General features: G+C 36.2%; 1 protein-coding gene across 34 annotated transcripts in view; it reads right to left on the bottom strand.

Moving 5' to 3' along the window:
• Positions 1 to 24,142, bottom strand: part of PHF21A (PHD finger protein 21A) — a 194,510-nt gene that overhangs the window by 138,814 nt on the left and 31,554 nt on the right. For 10 of the 34 annotated variants that reach the window (XM_049713201.1, XM_049713200.1, XM_049713199.1 and 7 more), the window contains 4 exons: positions 23,457 to 23,568; positions 17,848 to 17,991; positions 13,697 to 13,729; positions 11,453 to 11,539 (listed from right to left, as the gene is read on the bottom strand). In XM_049713201.1, coding sequence (XP_049569158.1) covers positions 11,453 to 11,539; positions 13,697 to 13,729; positions 17,848 to 17,901 — 174 coding nt within the window. In that variant the 5' untranslated portion in view covers positions 17,902 to 17,991; positions 23,457 to 23,568. Of the gene's footprint in view, positions 1 to 11,452; positions 11,540 to 13,696; positions 13,730 to 17,847; positions 17,992 to 23,456; positions 23,569 to 23,801; positions 23,894 to 24,142 lie in introns of all 34 variants that reach the window. The other 24 variants (XM_049713191.1, XM_033411363.2, XM_049713194.1 and 21 more) reach the window with 4 other exon arrangements.

Here is a 24,142-nt window from a genome sequence, read left to right as displayed (position 1 = left end):
ATAATGCCCATATTACAGATGAGGAAATCAGTTCAGAGAAATTCAATAGGCAAGACCAGTAAATACACACAGACTAGAACACACAGACTAGAATGTACTGCTTTTCTTTGACAAGTGTTGTTTAAGTATCACTGTGTGTGAAGCACTAGGTATACACTGGATTTTAAGGATGAAAGGAACACAGTACTGAGGGACTCACAATCCGGAAGGGAGATAAGCATACAAACAAATAATTAGTGAAATGTGATAAAAGCAACAGAGCAACGAACTATCAATTCACAAGAGAACACATTTAACAATGCCAAGAGACTTCAGGGTGGGTATATCCAGGAGATGACAAACTTTTATTCTTCAGTGATTTAAAATTTCAGAAGACAACTTCCTGTGACTCTATAATTATTTTTTAAAGTTTTTAAAAAACAGTTCCAAAGAAACACATATAACCTCACAAACATTATGTTGAACAAAATAAGCCAGACAGAAAATAGTACACCCTATTTGATTTCATATAGGCAAAATTAACCTAGCTTGTTAGAAGTCACCATAGTGGTTTCTCTGGTGGAGGGCGGTAGTGAGTTGAAGAAAGCACATGACCGTTTCTGTGGTGATGGTAATGTTCTGATACTGATACGGGTGCTAGTTACCTGGGTGTTTCAGTTTGTAAAAATATATTTGAGCCGGATGTACATATATATAAGTATATACATATATGTGTAGTTTTTGTATTTATACTATATTTCAATATTTTAAAAACAAATTTAAAAAGAATATACAAGGTTAAAAGTGCCAGCGTCCTCAGTCACCTCTTTTGAATCCCACTGCTTAGAGGCAATCACTGTTAACAGCTCCACGTAAATAATTCTAGAGTTTTCCCATGTATTTCCAAGGATAAATGACCATGAATGCATATATACAAACATGGCTTTTAAATATTTTGTATTTTAAATAATGAATCATATTGTGCATCTGTTTTATAATTTGCTTTTTCCACCTTCCATTCATCTTTCTATTCAGTTAAGTACCTCATAATATGCATATACAGCTCTTATGTATTACTTGCTAATTGCACCCTGATTTATTTGTAGTTGTTTTCGATTTTTGTGTGGCTATTTCTGAACCATAAGGCCCTAAAAATTAGCTTACTGGGTCAAAGGGTAGAAGGTAACTCCAGGTTTGCTCTAAGCAAAGAATATGGGAAAGAACATCCCAGGGTCAAAGAAACAATGGAGCATAACCAAGAAAATTAAGTATGTGGAAGTCTGGAGGAAAAGGTATGTATGAGTTCGGTGAAGAGGCAGGCATGGACAAGATAATGAGGGGTTTTCTGAGCCATCATAAGGAGTTTGGACTTTTCCCTACAGTACAAGGGAAGGTGAGTTACTGACCGAAGGATCTCAAGCAGGAAAGCAACATACAAGGGTTTTACTTTAGATCATCCTGAAAATAGCGGAAAAGTTGAATCATAAGAGATACTAACTGGATGCAAGGCAATGCCATGGAAAGGGAGTAGGAGGGTATGGGCAATGCTGAGGAGCCTGAATAAAGAGGACTTCGTAATTATGGATGAGAGACCAAGGGAGAGTGAGAAGAAGTCCACGATCATTTCCAGGTTTCTGCCTGGCCACTGGATGAATGGGGTATCGCTAACCACAAAGGGAAAGAAGGAGAAGTAGAATTTGAAGAGGGATGGATATAGGATTCTGTTTGGAGAATATAGAGCTTTGGGACATCTAGCAGGCAGAAGCTGAAAATACACATCTGTCTGGACCTCAGGTAAGAGAGGAGAAGAGGAATAAAGAGGTCAGTGGTATTCAGTGGTGGTTTAAGGCTCAGTTTAAGGTGGTTTAAGGCAGGATATCACCTACAGGGGAAAAACAGAGCAAGATGAAAAAGAAGACAAGGATAAAATACATACAGAATATTAGTTTTTAAAGGGTAGGCTGAGGAACAACTGCCTGAGAAGGAAACTGAGAAGGTGCATTCAAAGAGGTAAAAGGAGAACCAGGAAAGGAAGGTTCTTGGTTCTCTGAAGAAGAAAGTGGTCATTAATATGAAATGCTACAGTTAGTTCAAGTAAGATGAAGTGTGAAAAACTTCCTTTAGATTTGGCAATTATGTTACTGGAAGTTTCTGTGAGCTCAACAGAGTAGAATGAAGATGGAAACTGATTGCAGTGGGGCTCATACAGGACTAAAAAAAAAAAAATGTAGTACCAAATACAGCCTGAGTTGAATAATATTTAATAATTTAATAAGTTTAATAATGAAGGGATGGAGGGTAGAGAGAGATAGGACAATGGCAGAAATAAATTAAGAAACAAAGGAAGGAATTTTGTTGTTGTTTACAAGAATACCAGGGATGTAAGCATGTTTTATAAGGTCAGGAAAAGAAACCTAAAGAGGTACTACAGAAAGAGGTAAGTGATGTAGCAACGATGCAGAGGACACTGTTTCTAGATATATTACGTTTCCAGATTGCTGGACCCAGGCTCATTTACTAGTTTATGCTACTTCACTTCATAAAAGTTTTCCTTTCCTGGAACTATGATTAAGCTGCTCTGAATTGGAACAGAGGTAATAACGTTATTGAATGTTCTTAAAGCATTAAGTAGGAAACAATATTGAGAATATTTTTTCCCAAAAAAAGGGGGAATTTAACTATTTGAATGGAAATCTCCTTTTAATGGTAAAATTTCTTAGTATGGACTTTCAACATACTGGGCCACCTTACTAGATTACTAGCTTCTTGAAAGCATAATGAATTAATACATTCAAAAATGCTTGCCTACATATGCACCATCTAGGCTTTGGGGGTACAAACATGATCAAGACACACTCCCTGTCCTCGAGGGAGCTTACAAACATATAATTACAATACAACACAATAAGTACAAATAAGAGAGGTAGACATAAACACCATGAGTACACAGAAGACGGATCTCTAACTCTGCCTGGAGTGTGGACAAAAGTCAAGGGAAGCTTTAGAGGATCTTTGCTTAAACTGGGTCTTTAAAGGATAAGCAGGAATTTACCAGGCTAAGAGGAAAGAGAATTTCAGCTGTAGAGAACAGCACGTACAAGCGCATGAAGTCTTTAGAGACTCCAGTGAATAAAGGTGACACCAGGGAACTTATGGGGTATGTATGGCAGGAAAGGATGCAAGAGAAGCGATCAAGAATGAGTTGCCAGGGCTTCCCTGGTGGCGCTGTGGTGCCTGCCAATGCAGGGGACACGGGTTCGTGCCCCAGTCCGGGAGGATCCCACATGCCGCGGAGCGGCTGGACCCGGGAGCCAATGGCCGCTGAGCCTGCGCGTCCGGAGCCTGTGCGTCCAGAGCCTGTGCTCCGCAATGGGAGAGACCACAACAGTGAGAGGACCGCATACCGCAAAAAAAAAAAAAAAGAAGAAGAATGAGTTGCCAAAGGTGTCAGGGTTAATGAGCCTGCACATCTTTTAGGTGATGACCAGTCACAGGGAAGTAACACTGTAAGGTTTTCATTCTCAGCATCTCCCATGGGCCTAGGACCATGCCTTTTACCACAGAAAACTTTCAACAAACGGATGTGGAACAAACAGATGAGTCAGAATCTTAGAACGATAAAGAAATTTGAAAAGAACACAGATCCCAGGGAGAAGGGAATAAATTAGAATGAACTGATTACTTAAAAGCACAAATTAATTTACTGACACAGTGGAAAGGTAGAGTCAGAATTATACTGGCTAAGGCCCTGTTAAGCATTTGTTGTGTACACCACCTACCACCCAAGAATTAGATTAACGTTTTCCAAAGAGTCAAAGTGAAGAGTCCCTAAACACAGGGCTACAAACTTGGGCTTTGACTAGATTTTCATAGCTTGAAGCAATTGCTCTCTGTTAAGTAAGAGATGAGTAAAGAGGAAATAAATACAGTAGATACCAGTAGCCCAGTGTCAAGACATGCAACACCTGATGATGAGGATTAAAACTTTCAAACCGAATTTTTTAAGTCATTGTACTTACCAGCACCAAAAATAAATGATTAGGATGACCTGAGAAGATTACTCTAACCTACTCAGCTAGCAGACTGCTGCACTTGGTACAAGTCACCCACTTAACTTGATTTCCTCCACCATATTCAGGTAAAATGTCCTACAGTAACATGGCACAATATTATTAAAATATGAGTTCCTTCATCAAGCTTTTCTATCTTAAAGAGATAATCAAATCTTTGACCAGCAGATTACAACTACCGGCCTTTATTCTGCACTCTGAGAATAAAGGTTAAAAAGACCCAGGAGATATTGCAGCAGTGGGAACCACAGTCACATCAAAGGCAGACAACCTTTCAGTCTTCAGAACCTTTATGTTCCTGCCTTGTATTTCTGAGCCCTTCATTTGGTTTATTATAAGACAACAGGATTTGTCTTATAATAAAGAGCCAGGAAAAGAGCCCTTCATTTCTGAGCCCTTCATTTGGTTTATTATAAGACAACAGGATTTCACCAGGAGGAATTTGAAATAATACATTTCCTGTATTTGGTGCAAGGGAGAAGGAACATATGCACACAAGAGTCAGTAAACTCAACAAACATTTGGACCAATGGTTTCACATAAATGGTGTGCAGGAGGGGATGAACTAGATTAAATCCTAGGAACTCCTAAACTTTAGATAAAGATGAGGTCAGACTCCCATTATAATTCAAGGAACTCTAAGAAAATAACAATTCTAAATTCTAATGTGACATGTCAATCACACTAGTTTGGTTATGAATGAGAGAGGGTAACTTTCTATGGTTACTGGTATCAGGCTGGAGACAGTCATGTATCAGGTTACCAGTATGAAACTACAAGAACTAATTTACTTACATGACTCCAAGGCAATGGAGCTTAAAGGCAATGTAATTATTGTGCCTAATGTCCTATTTCAAAAAATATGTGATAAAGGTCCACAGAGTAATTTAAGAATATAATTTACTAAATAAAAGCGAACAAATAGTACAGTGATCTGGATTCTAGTTGTGAATCTGATACAATTAATTATCTAATCGTGGCTAAGTCACAAATAGTCCATGTCCCAGTTTATGTATTACAATGATGTACTCATGACTGAGTTAAATGTGAAATGTTCTAAGCTCCTTAAAAAAGTAGTACTTTACTTATAAGACGAAGGTATTACATATGAGATGAAGTTAACCACCATGACCAAAGCTAACAATTTCAATTTAAATAGAACTTACCTCCAAAAATATTCAGTGCACTCGATACATGTTCATTAACTCTTAAAAGGCATTATTCAAACATTTCATAACTAAGGAAACAGACGTATTAAATTACTTAATAACTCAAAATCTTATCAACAAGTCTGTGACAGAGTAAGGAACAGAATCAAACTCTCAATGTCCCCCTGCCCCCCCCGCCCCCCCCAGTCCACTGTTCAAGTCACCTACTTAGCTTAAATTATGTTGTTCTATGTATCGGAAACATAATTAGTTATGGCAGAAACAGAAACTTCTCTCCCAAAGGCTTCAGAATCTACTTTACCAAAATATGTTCAAATTTTAAATGAGAATGGTTCCATGAACGGCAACTATTTATTAAACCCAGAAAAGTATTTCACCTTGTATTACGTTGAGCAATCTGTAAGGAATAGAGACTACGATTTTTAAACACAGAGTCAGAAAAGCAAACCAGGAGCAAAGACCAAAGACTATGACGGGGTCTACCTCTCTCAAAAGGATTAAGAAAAATAGAGGAAAGAGTGAAAGAAAAACAAAACCCAAAATCAAAAGGTAATTCTATGGAATATTTGTACCATGGACAAATGGCATGAAAAATATACCTTCAGGTAAGCATCAGATACATATTAATCCATTTTCCAAATCAGCAAAGTGCTTCCCCGTTAGTGGCCCCCGCTAAGGTATCTCTTGGGGAAGACTTGTTTACTCTCATATATGCTGTTAATCTGATACAGCCTTTTCTGGAGACTATTTAGAAATAAGTAATAAAAGTTTTTTTTTTAATATTGTAAAAGTTTTTTATACACTTTGACCAAGAATGGTAGATGGATTATTGCTTTCAACTCTTCATATTCTCTCTGTCATAAAATTATACATTCACACCCTTTGTCATGTAATTTTGCAAGGGTTGGCCACATGGTTTGTTTTGGCTAATGAGACTTGATACCAGCAGAGGCTTAAAACATGTTCTGGTAGTTTGGCTTATTTCTTACACTCTGGTGATAAACCATGACATATGACTATGCCCCAGGTAGTTGCTGCCCCTTCATGATAGGCCTCAGGACAAACACATTTAGAGGAGATCTAACCCAACCTACAGCCTGAGGCAGGCCAACCAACCCACAAACTGAAGTAGATTTGCCTGGCCAAGCCCAGCCTAGATGAGGAGGATCTAGACCCAGTGTGAAAATAAACCCTTAGTGTTGTAACTCAATAAACACTGGTTTGTTATGCAGAACTGTTATGGCAATAGCTGACCAATACACCCAATAATCTCACACCTGAGAATGTATCCTGGGGCAATTAGAGAGAACAGATTCACATATTTAGGGTGAATTTATCATAGCAACATTTATAAACAACAAAAAACTGAAAACATTCTATCATCAAACAATAGTGTGAATAGTTAAATAAGTTATGATCTAGCCAGACTATTAAATATTTAAAGCTCTTAAAAATTATGTTCTTGGGACTTCCCTGGTGGTCCAGGGGGTTAAGACTCCACGCTCCCAATGCAGGGGGGCCCGGGTGCGATCCCTGGTCGGGGAACTAGATCCCGCATGCATGCCACAACAGTTTGCATGCCGCAACTAAGAGCCCGCATGCCGCAACTAAAAGATCCCACATGCCGCTACAAAGATCCCGCGTGCCACAACTAAGACCCAGTGCAGCAAAAATAAATTAATTACTTAAATTAAATAAAACTGAAGAAGAAAAAAGAATTACGTTCTTAAAGAACACACAAAAATGTATGATAATGTTCATAATATTTAAGTTTAAAAAGTATAAAAAGCAAGATGCACTGTTTAAAAAATATCTACAAGTAGAGAAAAAGATCAGGTAGATAAAATAATTCTTTTAAGAAGTACAAATGATTTTCTGTGCTAAATATTATTTTATGCTAGATACTGTACTTGGAATAAAGAAGTAAATAAGTATGTTCCCTGACTTCTTGAAACAGTCTAGTGAGGAAGACAGATATTAAAAAATAATAATCATATATATGTAATCACAAATTGTGATAAACTATTGTGGTAGAAATTGCTAATTATCCCCAGTATTTATTTCCCCCTTCTTGCTCAGTACTTGCTCACTGAATTTTATTGGCCCATGGCCACCTGGAATGGACTATACTTCCCAGCATTCCCTGCTCCTACTTGGGGCCATGCGACCAAGTTCTGACCAATGGGATCTAATTGGAAGTGAGGCATGCAACTTCCAGTAAACATCCTTAAAAATAAAGGGCTTGCTTTCCCCCTTCTTACCAGATGGAGCAGCTATTTTGGACTATGATGTGGAAGCTTCATGCTGAGAATGGCAGAGCAATAGAATAGGAGGAGCCTGGGTTCCCTGGCACTGTGGAACCACTGTCACCAGCCTTATTACACCTACAGAGCTTTCACATGAGACAGATAAAATTCTACCTTGTTTAAGTCATTTTCGTTTTGGGTTTTCAGTCATCCACAGCTGAACCTAATCCTAAATGGCACAGCTATGAAGGAAAGATGAAGGGTTCAATGAGAGATTATAATAGAAACTGTTGGTTTTGACAGGAGCAAGGGGTTTCAGGGATAGGTCCTCTGAGGAAGTAACTTTTAAGTTGCAACCTACCTAATGCCTGGCCAGGAGAGCACCAGGTGAAGGGAGGTGGGGTGGCAAACCCCTCAAGGCGGGGGAAATCAAAGATGAAACTACTATGGCCTAAGCCTGAATCTCAGTAGGAATAAGCAACAAACTGGGATGTTAAGATTGCTTCTACAATGAATGAATCAGAATGAAAGCAGAGCACTAAAGCAAGTAAGTGCATTGGCTCCAATATTAGAATATCCATTATGACAAGCAAAAGACCACATATACATGTCAAAAATGAGAGGGGAGAGGTGCAGAATGAGAACAAATGCTATTAAAGAAATTAACAGTTGCTGCTACACTTCAGTACTACTAGTGTTTAAAATAGTTGGATTCTCTGATTAGAGTGGTTCATAAACCATAAGGAGAATGTCATTAGATTTTTAAATGCTAATTCTCCCTGGAAAAGACAAGAATTTGGTGTTAAAATTTTTGTTTAATAATTGTTTCTTGTCTATTTCTGATTATAAAAAGGAAGCGTATTTATTGTGGAGAATGTAGCAAATATACGTAAGACTATAAAGAAAAAATAAACTACCTGTAAATCATCACTTTGCAACAACATTTTATAATGACGCTGTTTTTATATGCTGATATGCCTACATACACATATACACACAACACACAAAAATGGAATTGTAATGCATATGAAGTTGCATGTGCTTTTTCATTTATTTTACCATAAGTGCATTCCTATGTCATTAAAACATTTTTGAAACCATGATTTTTAATGGCTATATAACATATAATTTATTTAGCTAATCAAGTCTGGGTTAAAACTGTCAACCACAAGGACTTCCCTGGTGGTCCAGTGGCTAAGACTCCATGCTCCCAATGCAGGGGGCCCGGGTTCGAGCCCTGGTCAGGGAACTAGATCCCACTAGCCGCAACTAAAGATCCTGCATGCCGCAACTAGGACCTGACGCAGCCAAATAAATAAATATATAAATATACTTTTAACGTTTAGAAAAAAACCCGTCAACCACAGATTAAAGCCCTGTGGGTCAAGAAGATGACTTCAAAAACTGCCATGGGGAGCTTCTGTTCAGAAATCTCAAATTATAGGTTGAAGCACTGGAACTATCTAACAAGAATTCATTCAAATTCACTGAGTTTTAGCCATGAAGGATGCTTAATAAAGACTATATTTTCCGAAATGGAGTGCACCATTTTGTAATTAGTCTTGAGGAAGAAACAGAATAAGTATCAAAGACTGAGGTAGCAATAACAAATAAGAACTAATAAGTGCCTACTGTTAGAATCGGTGACTATCTGCAATGTTTTATTTTTTAATAAAGCATAATAAGGGAACATATGCTTTTATTATTTCTATAATTAAGTTTTAAAGTGGATTTGGAACAATTATAGAAAAATGCATATAGAAAAAGAACGGAAACAAATATGACAAAGGGTTAATAGCTGTTAGTTCTTGAATATGACATTCTTTGAACTTTTCTGTATTTAAATTTTTTCTCATAACCAAAAACTTAATATTAAATTATTAGTCATGCGAGTAAGGTAATTCAGATTTCAGTTATTAAAGTAGAAGGAAAATCAGTAAGTTTTGCCAGAGGCTAAGTAGATCTTTTGAGAAGGAAAAACAAAAAGCTGGGCATACAGCATTGGGAGTTTGTTCTAAAATAAAACTATTTTAAACAAAATTATCAGTGTTTCATGTTGGAAATAGGTCTGAGGAAGGACAAGCTTTTGAATTTTATAGCTGTGCTTCCTTCAAGTACTATCCTACCTAAAAATGCTACATATTCTGTTCTATCAAAAAGGTTGTTTCAACAGTTAAGCAAATACTTTAAAAACTGCCAAGACTGCATTTTAGTTTCTGACACTAGCTTTCTTTACTTTGTATACCTAAGATTTTCCTGATGCTACACGCATTTTTTAAAAGTCTAGGTTCTAAAATCCAAACTTAGTTCAGATGACAGAGTTTGCCACTTGATGAAACATCTTACTAAACATAAATGGTTGCAATGTTCTATTAAGTGAGGTACCTAGCAGAAAAAACATTAAAGAATAAAAAGTTACAGAAATAAACCAAATCTTTACATCAGTTCTCATAAAAATTTCAAATAAATGTACATTTTTTACAATTGCCCCATTTTCCCCAAATGTAGCCTTAGGTTGTCTTAACTTTGTGATAACATCCCCTATCCCCTACTCCACTAATCAGTTCTCACCTTCTTTCCCTGCTAGAACACGTGAATTTTTCAGCAAAAGTGACTCATTCATTGGCATCTTGTCAAACTAACCCTGAAATTTTAAGGAGGCTCAGTGCTAACAGAATTTTAAAGCTAGAACATTTTCACTAACACACATCATTTTGACTTTAGAGAAATGAATCACTTTCAGAGCCAAATACGTCTAACAAACTCTGTTTATATTTTTCCTTACAAATTGTTCTCCACCATGTTACCTCCTCCCAATTTTAGTTTGGCAATTCCATAATCTAAAATACCTCTTATTTCTGAAGAAGGCAAGATGGGGGAACGCAGAAGCATTAGAATAGGAGAGGGAAGAAAAAAGCAATTGTTCACTAAGCTTGGAAAAAGATTCTATTCTGAAACATTAATGATTCGTATCTATTCCACATAGTTCTCAAAATTTATTTCTCCCCTTAGTTAAATGAAAACACAATACAATACATAATATAAACACAGTCAGGAATCTCCAGGAATAAATTACTCTCATTACTATTATTTCACTAAATAAAAGTTTTAAAAAAAACACAAAAATCAATAACTGAGAACTATATAGCTAAAAATCTTCAATAAGATATCACTAGTATAAACTATCAATTGCAAATCACCTCATCATTTTGGTTCACACATTCATCTACTCCAAAACCACCCCTTTTAACCAGAGGGAGAGTGGTAGGGAAGGAACAAGAAAACAAATGCTTTGTCAGATTACCACAGACATTTACTTATAGCTCTATCAATTGTCACACTCCACCTGGTGGCAGGAGCTGCCTGAATTGGCGAAGTGGAGGTCATTATACAAGAAATTCCAAAGAACACTTTCCAGATGTCCCTGGGAAAAAAAGCAAGATGTTCTTTTTCTGTCCTATATAGAATATATCTAACAAGGCTCCACCAAAGTTTTTTCACATAATAGTAGGTCAATATCTAACAAAGATTAACATAAAGGAATGACAATGATCAGAATGGGAGATCTACACTTAGAGCAATCTACTTACAACCACTCCACGTTAAGTTCAGTGTCATCTCAAGCCTTTAAAACAGGTAACAAGGCACATCCAGCAACTCTAAGATTCTCTATCACATACTCCCACTAACTTTCTCTGCCCCTATCCTCTATGGGTAAACTATAGAGTTTAATTAACACAGTTAACAGCAGCCTGCCACCCTGCTTTTAGATATTCGCCAGTAACATATACCCATGGGGTACTCTAGAGACTGACTTCAACCAAAAATAAAAATAGATAAACAGATCTCAAACAAAATTAAAACTGAGTCTGGCTGCCCACACTTATTTTCACACATGAGGAAAAATAGCAGTTCTCCTAGAAGCCTCGAGCAGACATATCTTTAGAACACAATGTTAAAAATATGCCCCCCCTCCTTTTTCCCCTACCTGTTTCTCACTCAAAGCTGTGATTTTGGCTTGAAGTTCATGAAGCTGTTTCTTTAAATCAGCATTCTGATTGGAAAGAAAAAATATCTGTGAGGAAGATATTTCATTTGTTAACAGAAGAGTAGCAAGATGACTTTATGCAAACTGTATTACAAATGATGAAGCAATCTTAAGCATTTAGCCAATCATATTTGTCATGCATTAAACTGTAGTCATATTACCACCACCCAGTGCATAGATCCTAAATGTAGGTTGCTAACACTAGAACAGGGGTAAGCTCCTTTGCAACTGCAAGAAGTTTTATATTTCAGCGTTTTGTACTGTAATACTACTCCTTTCTACTAAAATAGTTATTCTTCATAAGAAGTAACAGTTGACAGAAAACCTAAAGCTCCACTAATCAGTTGTAAGTATGAACACACTGCATGCTTAACGGCATTATCAGTAAAAAAAAAAAAAAAAGGTTTTTCTCTGCTTGCCCTCTCCCTTATTTAGTAGAGTACATTTGTTATTTTAGCCTAGATTTGAAAAGCTGTCAGTGCTGCAACTGCCTTAAACACTACATCATTCAAATTAACATACTGACTACCAGGGCAACTTCTCAGTTCTAAAATGTTAGGAATCAGAAAAGAATACTCTTTTAAATGAGATACACTGAGCGTGCTTGTCTTTTACTCACATGAGAGAAAAATCCAAAATTAAAGTTTTCAAAAGCTTAATGTAACAGGATCACTAGCAGATTGAATACCACCCCAATGAGAGACTACTTTTCCTTCGTCCTTTCACATGCAATTCTTTCAATTCATCCTGCCAGGTCTTCTGACAGGGTCGGGGCATACATCCTCCCCTTCACGTTTACTCCATGTGGTCTTTTTTGTGACAGCATGTGAAATAAGACCTCTCTAATGAGATCACCCACAAGCCTGTCCAGCAACTTACTGCCCCCTCAGATTCTTCACATTAAGACTGCTCTGTTACATGACTGCCAGCTATATCAGAAATGCTGAAGTTTTCTAACAATATTTCAGTTGCTGATAACATAGGTTACCATATTAAATATAAAAGAGTCTATTCATCTAAGGTCTACTGACTCTTGGTTCCCTAAACCTAATTTAAATTATAATATATATTAAAAAAATTAAAATGGAGAAGCTTCTCAAAGAAGTTGGACTGTCAAACAAGAGTTAAGTGGATATCACTGCCAGCTCTCAGAATCAATGGTTTGTGTTAAAAACACAATAGTTAAGCCACTGGGGGCTAACTTCGTAGAAATGAATATTATTTCCCACTTCTAAAAATCAATCTGCCTCAGTACCATTCTTTAATCCAAGAAGCTTTTTTACTTAACTTTACAATGAGGCATGTATGGTATGTTTAACAAGCTAAAAAAAAAAAAATGTGTGTGTACATATACAAATATACATATACACACACACACACCCCCCACCATCAATGGGTCTAGGCAGGTGTTCTGTGAACAGATTATGAGTAAACAAATGCAAGGGAGAAATCCTGAGCATGTCTGAATAAACACTCTCCACACTTATGACCCACTGTCTAATTGCTGCAAAAGACACTGCCTGAACAATAAATATACTAATTAAAGACAAGATAAATTTTTAGGAAGATTTCTCTTCAGGGATAGAAAATAAAATGCCTGAGCCAAAAACCCCTATGAGACTTTAAAGAAAAGGTAACACCTGATGAATTACTATATAAGGTTCTTTAAAACCCTCTCTAAGGGCTCTTTCAAAAATGAAATTTTTAAAAATGCTTTAAAAAAATTATTCTAAAATTCTATTCTGAACATAGTGAGATTAAGTACTTAAATGTTCTATACTATAAACTATGAGAAAATAAAAATGGTTCTGGGCCATATTCAATAATTCTGAGATTACAGAAAGCCTTGCAAACTCTGATTTTGAGTAAGTGGGCTTGTGGAAATGAAATTTAAGCTATATGAAGAGTATTAACTCTCAATTCTTTTTCCTAAAATATTCAAAGCAATTAGCATAAGATACAAGCAAAATAACAGTAACAAAGATGAAATAATAGCTATATTATAATAGAATGACTGGAGCTTTCTTAATTCTTATAAATGAAGACCAATGTACTAAAAAAAATTGCTGTTACAGATGAGATAATTTCTAAAACCTAAGTATTGCCTGTATTTTAATATTTTATGGTCACTTTATTTTAAATTATTTTTATTTAAAAATTAAATGAATAAAAGTAGTATTTTACCTGTGGATCCTGCTTCATTTGAGCAACCAGTTTCTGATAATAAAAAGAGAAAAAGAGCCATCAGTCTTACATATAAACTCACTATGGCTAATCAAGCTCAGTCCCCAAAATCTAGAGTTTTAAGCCCACACAAAAAAATGAGCAATACCACAATCAGAACAGACCAAAAGCTTCTGTGATCCATATAAAAAGTTAATGAAACACTCCTCTTAATAATAAAAAAAAAAATCAAACTATCGCTTTATATTTGAAACGAAGAGCTTCCTGCCTTTAAACAAATCTGGAGATGGGCTGGGGGAGGGGAGCTTTTAAAAGACAATTTAAATAAGCTGAATGCTCCAAAAGCCAAACATCCCTTTAAAAGGCTGTCATTGTCTAGAGTCCCAAGTAAGTCCTGGAAAGAAGGTGCTCCCACACAAAAACAGGCCTGTCTGTATACAGCAAACAGATTTGGCGAGTCTGTGGGTTTGGTTCACAGAAGGAGCCTAGTGTCAGATGTGACTCTGCCACTGTCCTCTCTGTGGGGGGAGGGGGGATGTACTCAGTGGAGCAGTGATGCTCAGTATTTGAGAGTAAGGAAGCGAAGGAACAGTAATGCGAAATTCTACCTACCTGGGTTCCTGTGGGAAGGAGAGTATTACCAGAATACTGAATGAGAAAGACCTTTACTAGGGAACACATAAGTCCAAAAAATGAAAAACAAAGAAAAATGGATGTCAACTGACCTAACCCAACTTCCAAAAGCATCACTGCCCAAAGGTAACAATAACCAGGGACGGAAGAATTTGAAGCATAAAGGAATGTCAGAAGGCTGAGTCCTAAAAGTATCTAGGAATAAGCTGTTCTCCAAGTGAATTTTTCACATAGCTGAAAAATCTGTCCCTCTCTTTGGGTGACAAGACACTTTTGAAGTTTTTAGTCATAGGGACTTCCCTGGTAGTCCAGTGGTTAAGAATCCGCCTTCCAATGCAGGGGACATGGGTTCGATCCCTGGTCGGGGAACTAAGATCCCACAAGCTGCGGGGCAACTAAGCCTGCACACCGCACTATTGAACCCGTGCACTCTGGAGCCCACACGCCACAACTAGAGAAGCCCGCATGCCGCGATGAAGAACCCACACGCCACAACGAAGACCCAGCACAGTCATAAATAAATAATAGTTTTTAGTCGTAAAATAAAACCTTTCTAAAATATATTATATACTTATCTGCCTTATTAAATAGAAAAAAAGCAGCATTTAATGACACTTAGAGGCATGATTACCTCAATATACTATTCTGCAAACAATACAAAAAGGTCCTTACAATAAAGGCCCCAAACTGCTGTGTTCTAAAGAGTTCTTGTGCCTGCATTTGAGTTTTTCAGTCTACTCCTTACTGCCAAGCAGTCAGCTAGCAAATCTTGCTACTATTACTATGCCTCCCTCTAAGAGCCCCTGAACCCCAATTCCAATTTGCTACTTCTGAGCTGCTTTGTGATACACTCAGTGAAGTAATTCTAAGATGAGTGAATAGCCTAAGAAATCCCCCTTGAGTAAAATGTATAATCTTGTGTGACTTCTAACATTTATTCTAGCTTGTCAAAAACCTCACTTCAGGTGCTAAGGTATACATTTTGGATAGCTGAGACTGCCAACCATGTGACCTCCAAATACACAAGGTATATGTTACTACAGTCTACTTCATATATGACAGTGGTAACTCTTCTATATCCTGGTCTTAATCTACAAAATAGTAATAACACACATTCCAAGAACTCACGGAAATAGAAACATAAGGTTTTATACATATACATTTTTACTAATGCAGCCTAAAGGCTAGCCACATTCTTCAATGAAAAAAGTCCTTCATTTTCCTTTCTGCTTTTGCCACCAGGGAGTGGAGTACTATACTAAAGTTGCCTTTTTAAAGCTGAAAAAGGTTTTCCTCCACGACGCTGAAATTTAAAAACTGATAACCAAAGTAAGTCTCTGCCTCTGGAGGAAATAAAGAAGCCAACTTTTCTACCTATAATCAAGCAAGCTGCATTTCAGACCATTAGAGGCAGGACAGAACAAGCTGGGCAACTTAACCTGACCATCCAAATCCCTAGTGACTTTAAGTGACGTTGCGTGTTATCAAAGTGAAGTTACTTTCTATTGTAAGAACGCAGCAATTTTTCATGAGAATATAGTTTAAGCCAAGGGCTGGCAAACTACAGCCCACAGGCACCCTGCCTTTGTAAATAAAGTTTTACTGGGACACAGTCACACCCATCCATTTATACATTGTCTATGGCTGCCCTGTGTGTACAGCAGCAGAGCAGAGTTGTTGTGACAGAGACCATAAATGATGCCCACAGTATAAAATACTTCACCCTCTGGCCCTTTGCAAAAAGTCTGCTAACCTCTGCTTTGTACTATTCTCTGTTCCATGTAGAGTAAAAATACTCCAAAAGTTTAAAAAATCTGCATAAGAATAATCAAAAAGGCAATTTCCCAAAAAAGATGAGATGCCCATCACAGGCCATTATTATGTAAACATTCATTCAATAACAACCACGTGTACGTCACTACTTTTTAAATCATCTCGGTCCATAAAGAACAAAAGTATACTTCTACCATAGCAACACCAGGTAGTTTCAGGACATACCTTCTATACAGTAAGCTCATTTTCAGCCCTAGTTTCCCTAAGTGGAAATGATGAAGGGGTGGCTTCTGCCCCAATATTTAGTCAAATGTACAATCTGACTTTGGCCTCAGCCTAATAGCCAGTGCTTACTTTGATGCCATTTCTGGCATCCCTGAACTTGTCATGATCAGTGATCATGTAGGTTACCATGTATCCAATCAGAATAACAGCATCAGATTTACAAGCAAGGCATGTCACTTGGATTTACTGTTAAAACTTTTTTTTTTTTGGCCACACCGCGCAGCATTCGGGATCTTAGTTCACTGACTAGGGATCAAACCCGTGCCCCCTGCAGTGGAAATGTGGAGTCTTAGCCACTGGACCACCCAGGAAGTCCCTACTATTAATACTTAAACTTTTTTTAATAGGAAAGGATTCTAAATATAACTGAAGTGAAATATCTTACATACTTTATATGTTAAAAGACTATCAACCAACACTGATAAACGTAAATAAATGTTTATTACCATACAAACAAAATGCTATATAATAATTAAGGATGAATATAAAAGCTATTAATTTTATGCTAAGAAAATAGTTAAATATACAGGAAAATAATGTGAATATTGAGAGTGATAACTTTAGGAAGAATATTATATCCCTTTTGAGTCAATAAATGTAATTTTAAAATTTAAATTAGATTTTTAAACAATAAACATTAAATTTTTTCATAATTATAATTTTTATAAAATTGGTATGCTTGAATTAAAAATATGAAACAAAAGTAATATTTAAGAACTCTAATTTTTAGTAATTTAGCTCAATTTAGATCATGAGTCTTCCAAGAAAAGTCTTATTTTGACTTGTTCACGTCTTGTGAGGATGAACTAAAAGCAGAATATTAACTTTGCCATCTCAAAATTTCTTGAGAAGGAGGAGTATGTCCCAAAATCACATATGAGTAAAAACTTCAGTATACATGGTAGTCAATTTAAATATGTCTTGTTATTTAAAATATGCAAGTTAACACAGGGAACTATATTCAATATCCTATGATAAACCATAATGAAAGAGAATACGAAAAAGAATGTGTATATATATATATATATATATATATGCATAACTGAATCACTTTGATGTACAGCAGAAATTCACACAACATTGTAAATCAACTATACTTCAAAAAAGTAAATTTAGAAAAATAAACAAATAAAATATGCAAGTTAAGTCACACGAACAAATTCCCTCAGATGAACCAAAAAACAGATAAAAAAGAGTTGTTTTTTTTTTAACACCTTCGCTATATGGAAAAGAATATTTTTAGTTCTTTTGTCTGGAAGAGAAGTCAGGAATATTTTATTAAAGTTCTCAAAAATATTACCAATGAGTTTGTTGAGTACTAATAAAAGGCAAATAACATGACTCTTGGACAAGTGACTGAAAAACGATTAAAAGCTCTACTAAAAATCAAGAGATAGCCTGTTTACTAATTTAGCCATTACTAATAACATGATGCGGGAGAAGCCATGAATGCAACATACCTGGTGAACCTGAATTTCCACTTTAAGAGCCTCCTGTAGAGTCTGCAACTCCATCCTCTACCTTCTCCACTTTTTCTTATGTCTGCTAATTCTATAGTTTCTTCAGCCTCTGTTTAAAATAACAAACTCCTCTTCTTACTGCAGCTGTAGAGATCATAAAATGTTTTGGATCATTATGTTGGGTATAAAGGAAATATACATTAGATAAAATAAATTACACTAGTCGAAATATTTCGTCGACTAAACACAGGGCAAAAACTTTCCCCAAACAGATTTCTTTCCAAAATGAGTAGTTTTTTCTGAATTGGCACCAAAACTTTCTGGGTTTTATTCTCTGAGCATTCCTCTAGAAAACACTTCAAATAAGTAAGAAATGAAAAAAAAATGTGTTTAATCTGGTCATGAAAACAGCTAAGCACTTACTAGGCGCTCAGCACCACGCTAGATACTACTTTCTGAGGATACAGAGCTGAACAAGACCTCTTCTGTCCTGGATGCGTTGGGAGTCTAGAGGGGGAGAGGACAACCATCCAGGACATGCTGTTCTTAGAAAGAGACACATAACAACATGATCATACATTTTTAACCATCACACAGAGTGAACTGGAGAGTTCAGGATCTCTCAGAGGTTAAAGAAGGCCAGAGTACTCTCACAATTTGGATGGCCTCTCACTCTATTCAAAAAATAAAGCAACTCAAAACAGGGGCAATTCTGGTATAATTTAAAGGTTTACATTTAACAAATTAATACTTAACACATTGCAATGAACTCTGCTTTCCACAAAGTTATGACAGAGATGTTAAAAAATAAATATCGTGCACAACAAATGATGTAGGTCTAGCAATAGAACAGACTTTTCCAGCTATACAATGAACACCATCTTCTTTTCAAGCCTGCCGGTGCATCTCTTTGGCTGCATGTATAAATGCAGGTGGAGACAATGTCAAAAGTCTAGATTTGCGAATGTGAACCTTCCTATTCTGCTCTGCTCATCACTACTGCAAATTAAATTAACTCAATGGCTAATTTTTCTTTTCATTTTTTTTTCTTTTTTCTTGAACGTGGCCTTAGACATGATTTTAGGTACTGTCCCTGAAGCAAAAGTTTACTTGAATAAATTTAAACTTTACTTCTTTCTCCTTTCTTCCTTGTACCTATAAAACTTGTAGTTAGAGCAGCTTTCCAGCATTCTTACAAACTGAGGAAGGGAACAATCAGGAAGTTAGAAGAACTGTTACTCCTTATGCCAATTCAATGAGACTCATAATCTTTATACTTTCTAAAAATTATTTATCTATGGATAAATTCCTAAGTTTTCTTAAAAATTCTTTAAAACCTGATTTAACAGAGTTATAGTGAAATCATTAACTTCAGGCTGTAATCGTGTGAATATTAATCTTCATTATATTTGTTTAATCTCACTAGGCTTAAAACATCATTGGCAATCTCTCCCCTAGGGCTTGTATACTATGTTATGTAATATCAAAATGCTCTAACCTTTTTTTAAAAAAATAATAAATTTCAAAAGTGTAAAATTCCTTCAAACTTGTATCTGTGGAGGCTAGAAAAGCCTCCGCATTTTTATGGTACAATGATATTGTCAATCAAAAATTTTCATAGACGTAGTATGTTTAGGGGAGATAATTTGGAAAGTGTGATTTTGATGAACAAACCCAGGTTTTTCAGATATTTATTACCTTAAAAAATCTTTTGAACTACATAAATATCAGAATCATTAAGTTACTGATTTAGACCAAGGCTTTTGTTGTCATGTAAGTTTATTCTATACACTAAAGCAAATGTTAAAAAACTACACAGTCACTGTAATTTTAAATATTAAAGTAATCTCCCTACTCAAATTCCTGACTTATGTATGCATTAGAGTTCTTCCTGAAAACAGTACTTAAATTAGTTTTAAGGCTATCAGAAAATGTGTCCAAAAATGATTCCTTATAATTTTTGTCAAATTAAGTATCACCTTGAAGGGTATTTTCAACAACAGAAAGGCCATATTTTATTTTCCTGGTAGCAACATATAATATCAAAGCTGAACTCAACTCATAAACTCTGGAAACAAACAGCAGGTTAACAACATGGAGAACTTAACAATATACACAAAAAAGGGTTAACATAATTTGTACAGTTACAGAGTGCTTACAAATTAACTACAAATTAATTTTTTTAAGTTATGAAAAAGCAACTCACAGAAGAAGAAATAAGAATGACCAACATGAAAAACATCTATTTTCAAGAGAGTCATAGAAATGTAAATTTAAGAAGACACATTTTTGTCAATCAAACTGACAAAGATTTGTAAAAACAGTGATACTCTGAGCTGTCTAGAGTTTAGGTCAGGTGGCACTTTCATAATTTGCTATTAGTTATCTCTGAGCAGTAGCACTCAGGGTTATTTACTTTCTTCTTTTCAGAGTATCAATATTTTCCATGGAAAATATGTACTTATTTTTAAATAACAAAAAATTAACTTAGAATTGCTAGATAAAACATCAGAAAATTTTATACTGATGAAACAAAATGTTCAGGAAAAGAACAAGTAAAACCAGGGTTTAACCGGGAGGCTCCAAATGTCAAAGAGTGCCTCACAGGATAAGAAGCCTGCAACTCAAGTTATTGAGGAGGTGACAGCTTTTACTTCCTTCATCAGATTGTTGTCTGCTTATTAGAGACACACAAAGGCACAAAATTTTATTTGGCAAGGACACTAAATGCCAATTACTCATTTTATTTCAAGATAAAACTGAAGGGTTAAAAAAGGTAGTGACTTAGTATAAAAAAACTTATGAAGGATTAGAAGATTCATTTGTTATCTTTCTTCTTCATAAAAGTCTCTTTCTGAATAGCAGTTTTAAGAGACTGGTTTCTGCCTAAAGGAACAAGTTGTATACATATATATTCATAGCCTACAAAAACAAGGCAAGCACATGTTGAATCCTTTTAAAAAATATTTGGGGGCTTAGACAACTCATGCAGCCACCACGTGATGACCATTTGGAGGCAGTTTATAGCATTATAAAGAAGGTATTATTTGCTAAATTTATAAAAAGATGATTTAACATATTTCGACCAATTCTAGTAAGTTATAAATATCAGCTGCTGCAACATAAATATGAACAGACTCCTAAAGCAGTTTATTGAGGTACAATGCCTTTCACCACCCATCAGCTCTAAATACTATCACCAGAGAAGACAAGTGCCGAACACAAAATACCAACGTTCGTTATATTGAAAACTGTACAAACGAACGGGACACCTAATAACCTCCCAGCTTCAAATAACAAAAACCCCCAAACATAAATTAAAACTCCACAAACCTAACAAACAAAATAATCAAATCCCACTAAAAAAAGGCAGATGTAATGTCTAGAAAGAACATTCACTGTCTCAAAAAAAAACAAAAAAAAAACCTGATTCCACTCACTGTGCAACCACTCTCAACTTTAGGTTTGTTTGCTTATAAATCAGGAAAATGGAAACGGTATCACCTATTTCATAAAATTGCTATGAGGTTTAAATTAGGTGAAGTTATATGAAAAGCCCTTTGTAAACTGTAAAATTCTATGCTATTCTTAACATACTTAATTTAACTCTTATTCATACACAAACTTTTATATCAACTTCTCAACACAGCATATTGCTGGAAAGGCTGTAGGCTTTCTTATTTTCAAATTCTCTAAGAAAGGGGCTTCTAACTATTTTTTCTGGTTACAGTTCTGCTTCGAGATATGTGACCTCTAGGTCTTTCATTATGATTCTAATAATGTAGTGATGCTCTAATTCTGAATTTATTACCAAAAATCACTGCTCTGTTCCTGAATTGATACAAAGCTTTTTCCAATCAAAACAACTCACCAACCAAGTTTCTTTTTTTTTAATTCTTCCTTCCTTCCTCCCTCCTTCCCTCCCTCCCTCCCTCTCTCTCTCTCTTTCTCTGCGTCCGGTCTTAGTTGCAGAATGCAGATTTTCGTTGAGTCATGTGGGATCTTTCACTGCGACACGTGGGCTTCTCTCTAGTTGTGGTGCGCAGGCTCCAGAGCACATGGGCGCTGTAGTTTTCGGCATGCAGGCTCTCTCATTGAGGCGCGCAAGCTCGGTAGTTGTGGCGCACGGGCTTAGTTGCCCCGCGGCATATGGGATCTTTAGTTTCCCAACCAGGGATCCAACCTTCGTCCCCTGCACTGGAAGGTGGATTCTTTACCACTGGACCACCAGGGAAGTCCCCAACCAAGTTTCTTTAACTAACAATAAGTCTGTAATACATTGTACCCCCAGACTGAATTCCTTAAAAATGAACAACTCAGTGTTCTCTATACCATATATCTACTTGGTGTAAGACCCCACTTTTGATCTATACTCTCAAAATTGTGTTTAGAGTAGGTTTAATTAAGTTTTTAAAATATGAAAAAGTAGAAAGCCTTGACAGATCTATGTATCCTTACTTGACAGATGCCTAATACTAAAACATCAGGTTTCAGTTTGTACTAAATACTTATTGCTTACTATGTATCTAACGTGCTAGGACATAAAATGTATCTTTAACTTTTAACTAGTGCTAAAAATGATCACAAACGCCAAAAATAAAAACAATATTTTAATAGCTCTTATTGAAAACTAACATTTACTAACTTGAATCAATAAAATGACATTAAAAAACAATGTAACGTTTTTCTTATTTTCATGGTGATATTTCTTTGGTGACACTCTACAGATCAACAGAAAACACTGCTGCACAAAGAGCTTGATTTTAGAGGTCACCCTCTGAATCTGGCAAGGTTACTATGCTCAAATCCTGTTATTACAGGTGTTGACAAAAGTCACCTCAGCTAGTAAGACTGATGTTTCCTAACCACTAAAATAAATTTATATGCACACACACACACACACACACAATTAGGTTTATGGTATCTGAATGTATGGATGTCTTTGGGTATAAAATACGTATCTTCCTTTTCTCTGGTTATTTTGGGGGCAAGGGGGCCAGGTCCTCACTAAAGAAAAGGAACACCTACACAAGTCATACCATTCCAACACAAGGGTGTGGTATTTTCAGTCGAGTCAGGGTTTCCCCACAGCACCCTCTCCTACACAGGTCTGCTGCAGTGTCCTGCCCCTCTCCCTACCACCAGTGTTCACTCTAACATACAGGTTCTACATCAGCTTCCTGCGCCCAGGCCTGGTAGGCACACATACACTCTTCTAGTTCTCGCCTTTCTTTACAGAAATCAAGCATGTGCACTAAAATCTTCCCAACCATACCGAACAACAAGAAAGATGAAGTATATTTAAAAACTCATAGAAATTCAAAATGAAGGAGCCTGAAGAGTAGTATAGAAGCATAGTGACAATGAGGTCGAGATTTTAGAAATGGTTGCCACATTTACCAGAATGCTATTTAATGATAAAAAATAGTCCAGACAAGCCTGGCCAGAATCATATATATAATGACTACACAAAGGATAACATAAGAGGGTGTGGTGGTCTTAGTATAACCAATAAGTACTTAAGAGAAGTGGAAGTTACGGGAGAGAGATTTCAGATCAGTGTAAGGAAGAGCTAAGGATTAGAGCTGTACAAAAAAGGAATGGGTTACCTTATGAGGTAGTGGGCTCCCTGTCAATAGAAGTATTCAAGAATGCTGCATATCATATCCCCCTCTTGGAGATTCACAATGCACATTAGCATATTAAAGGTTCTGAGAAGTCCTGCAGTAAAGAAACCTGTTTAACTTTGTTTAAAGCAGCATTTTCCAAATTATTTGACCACAGAACATTTTCCCCACCCCCGCCCCACCCCAATAATATTGATTAATTTCTGTGGAACTAGAGTTCCTCGGAATACATTACAGAAAATATGAGCTACAGTTTTTTTTAATGTAGTGTTCAGTATGTAACCAAATAACAATATGCCAGGGACATAAGAGGAGAAATTGCCACACCTGGTAAAAGGCTGAAAGAGAAGGCCCTTAACGTCCCTTCTTCTTTAAGAATCTACGATTCCATCGCATCTCAGAGTAAAGGGCTGTAGGGTCTTGATTATTTTAAGTGGTTCCATGAGAGAAAGGCAAGTAGAATAAAATGGTAGTAAAATGTAAGATTAACTGGTTCAAATGCCTCCCTTTCACGTTCAAAGCCCAGTCCCCAAAAGGTTAAGAGATACCTCAAGGACCATAATTATGAAAAGAAGCTTTAACCAAATATCTACTCCACCCACTAAATTAATTACTATGAGAGAGAATTAAAACAAAAAAAAAAGAGTAGTCTTGCATTAGGGGACTAC

The sequence above is a fragment of the Orcinus orca genome, chromosome 8 (genome assembly GCF_937001465.1).
Source record: "Orcinus orca chromosome 8, mOrcOrc1.1, whole genome shotgun sequence".
Lineage (NCBI taxonomy): Eukaryota > Metazoa > Chordata > Mammalia > Artiodactyla > Delphinidae > Orcinus > Orcinus orca.
This window is presented reverse-complemented; position numbering and strand designations above follow the sequence as displayed.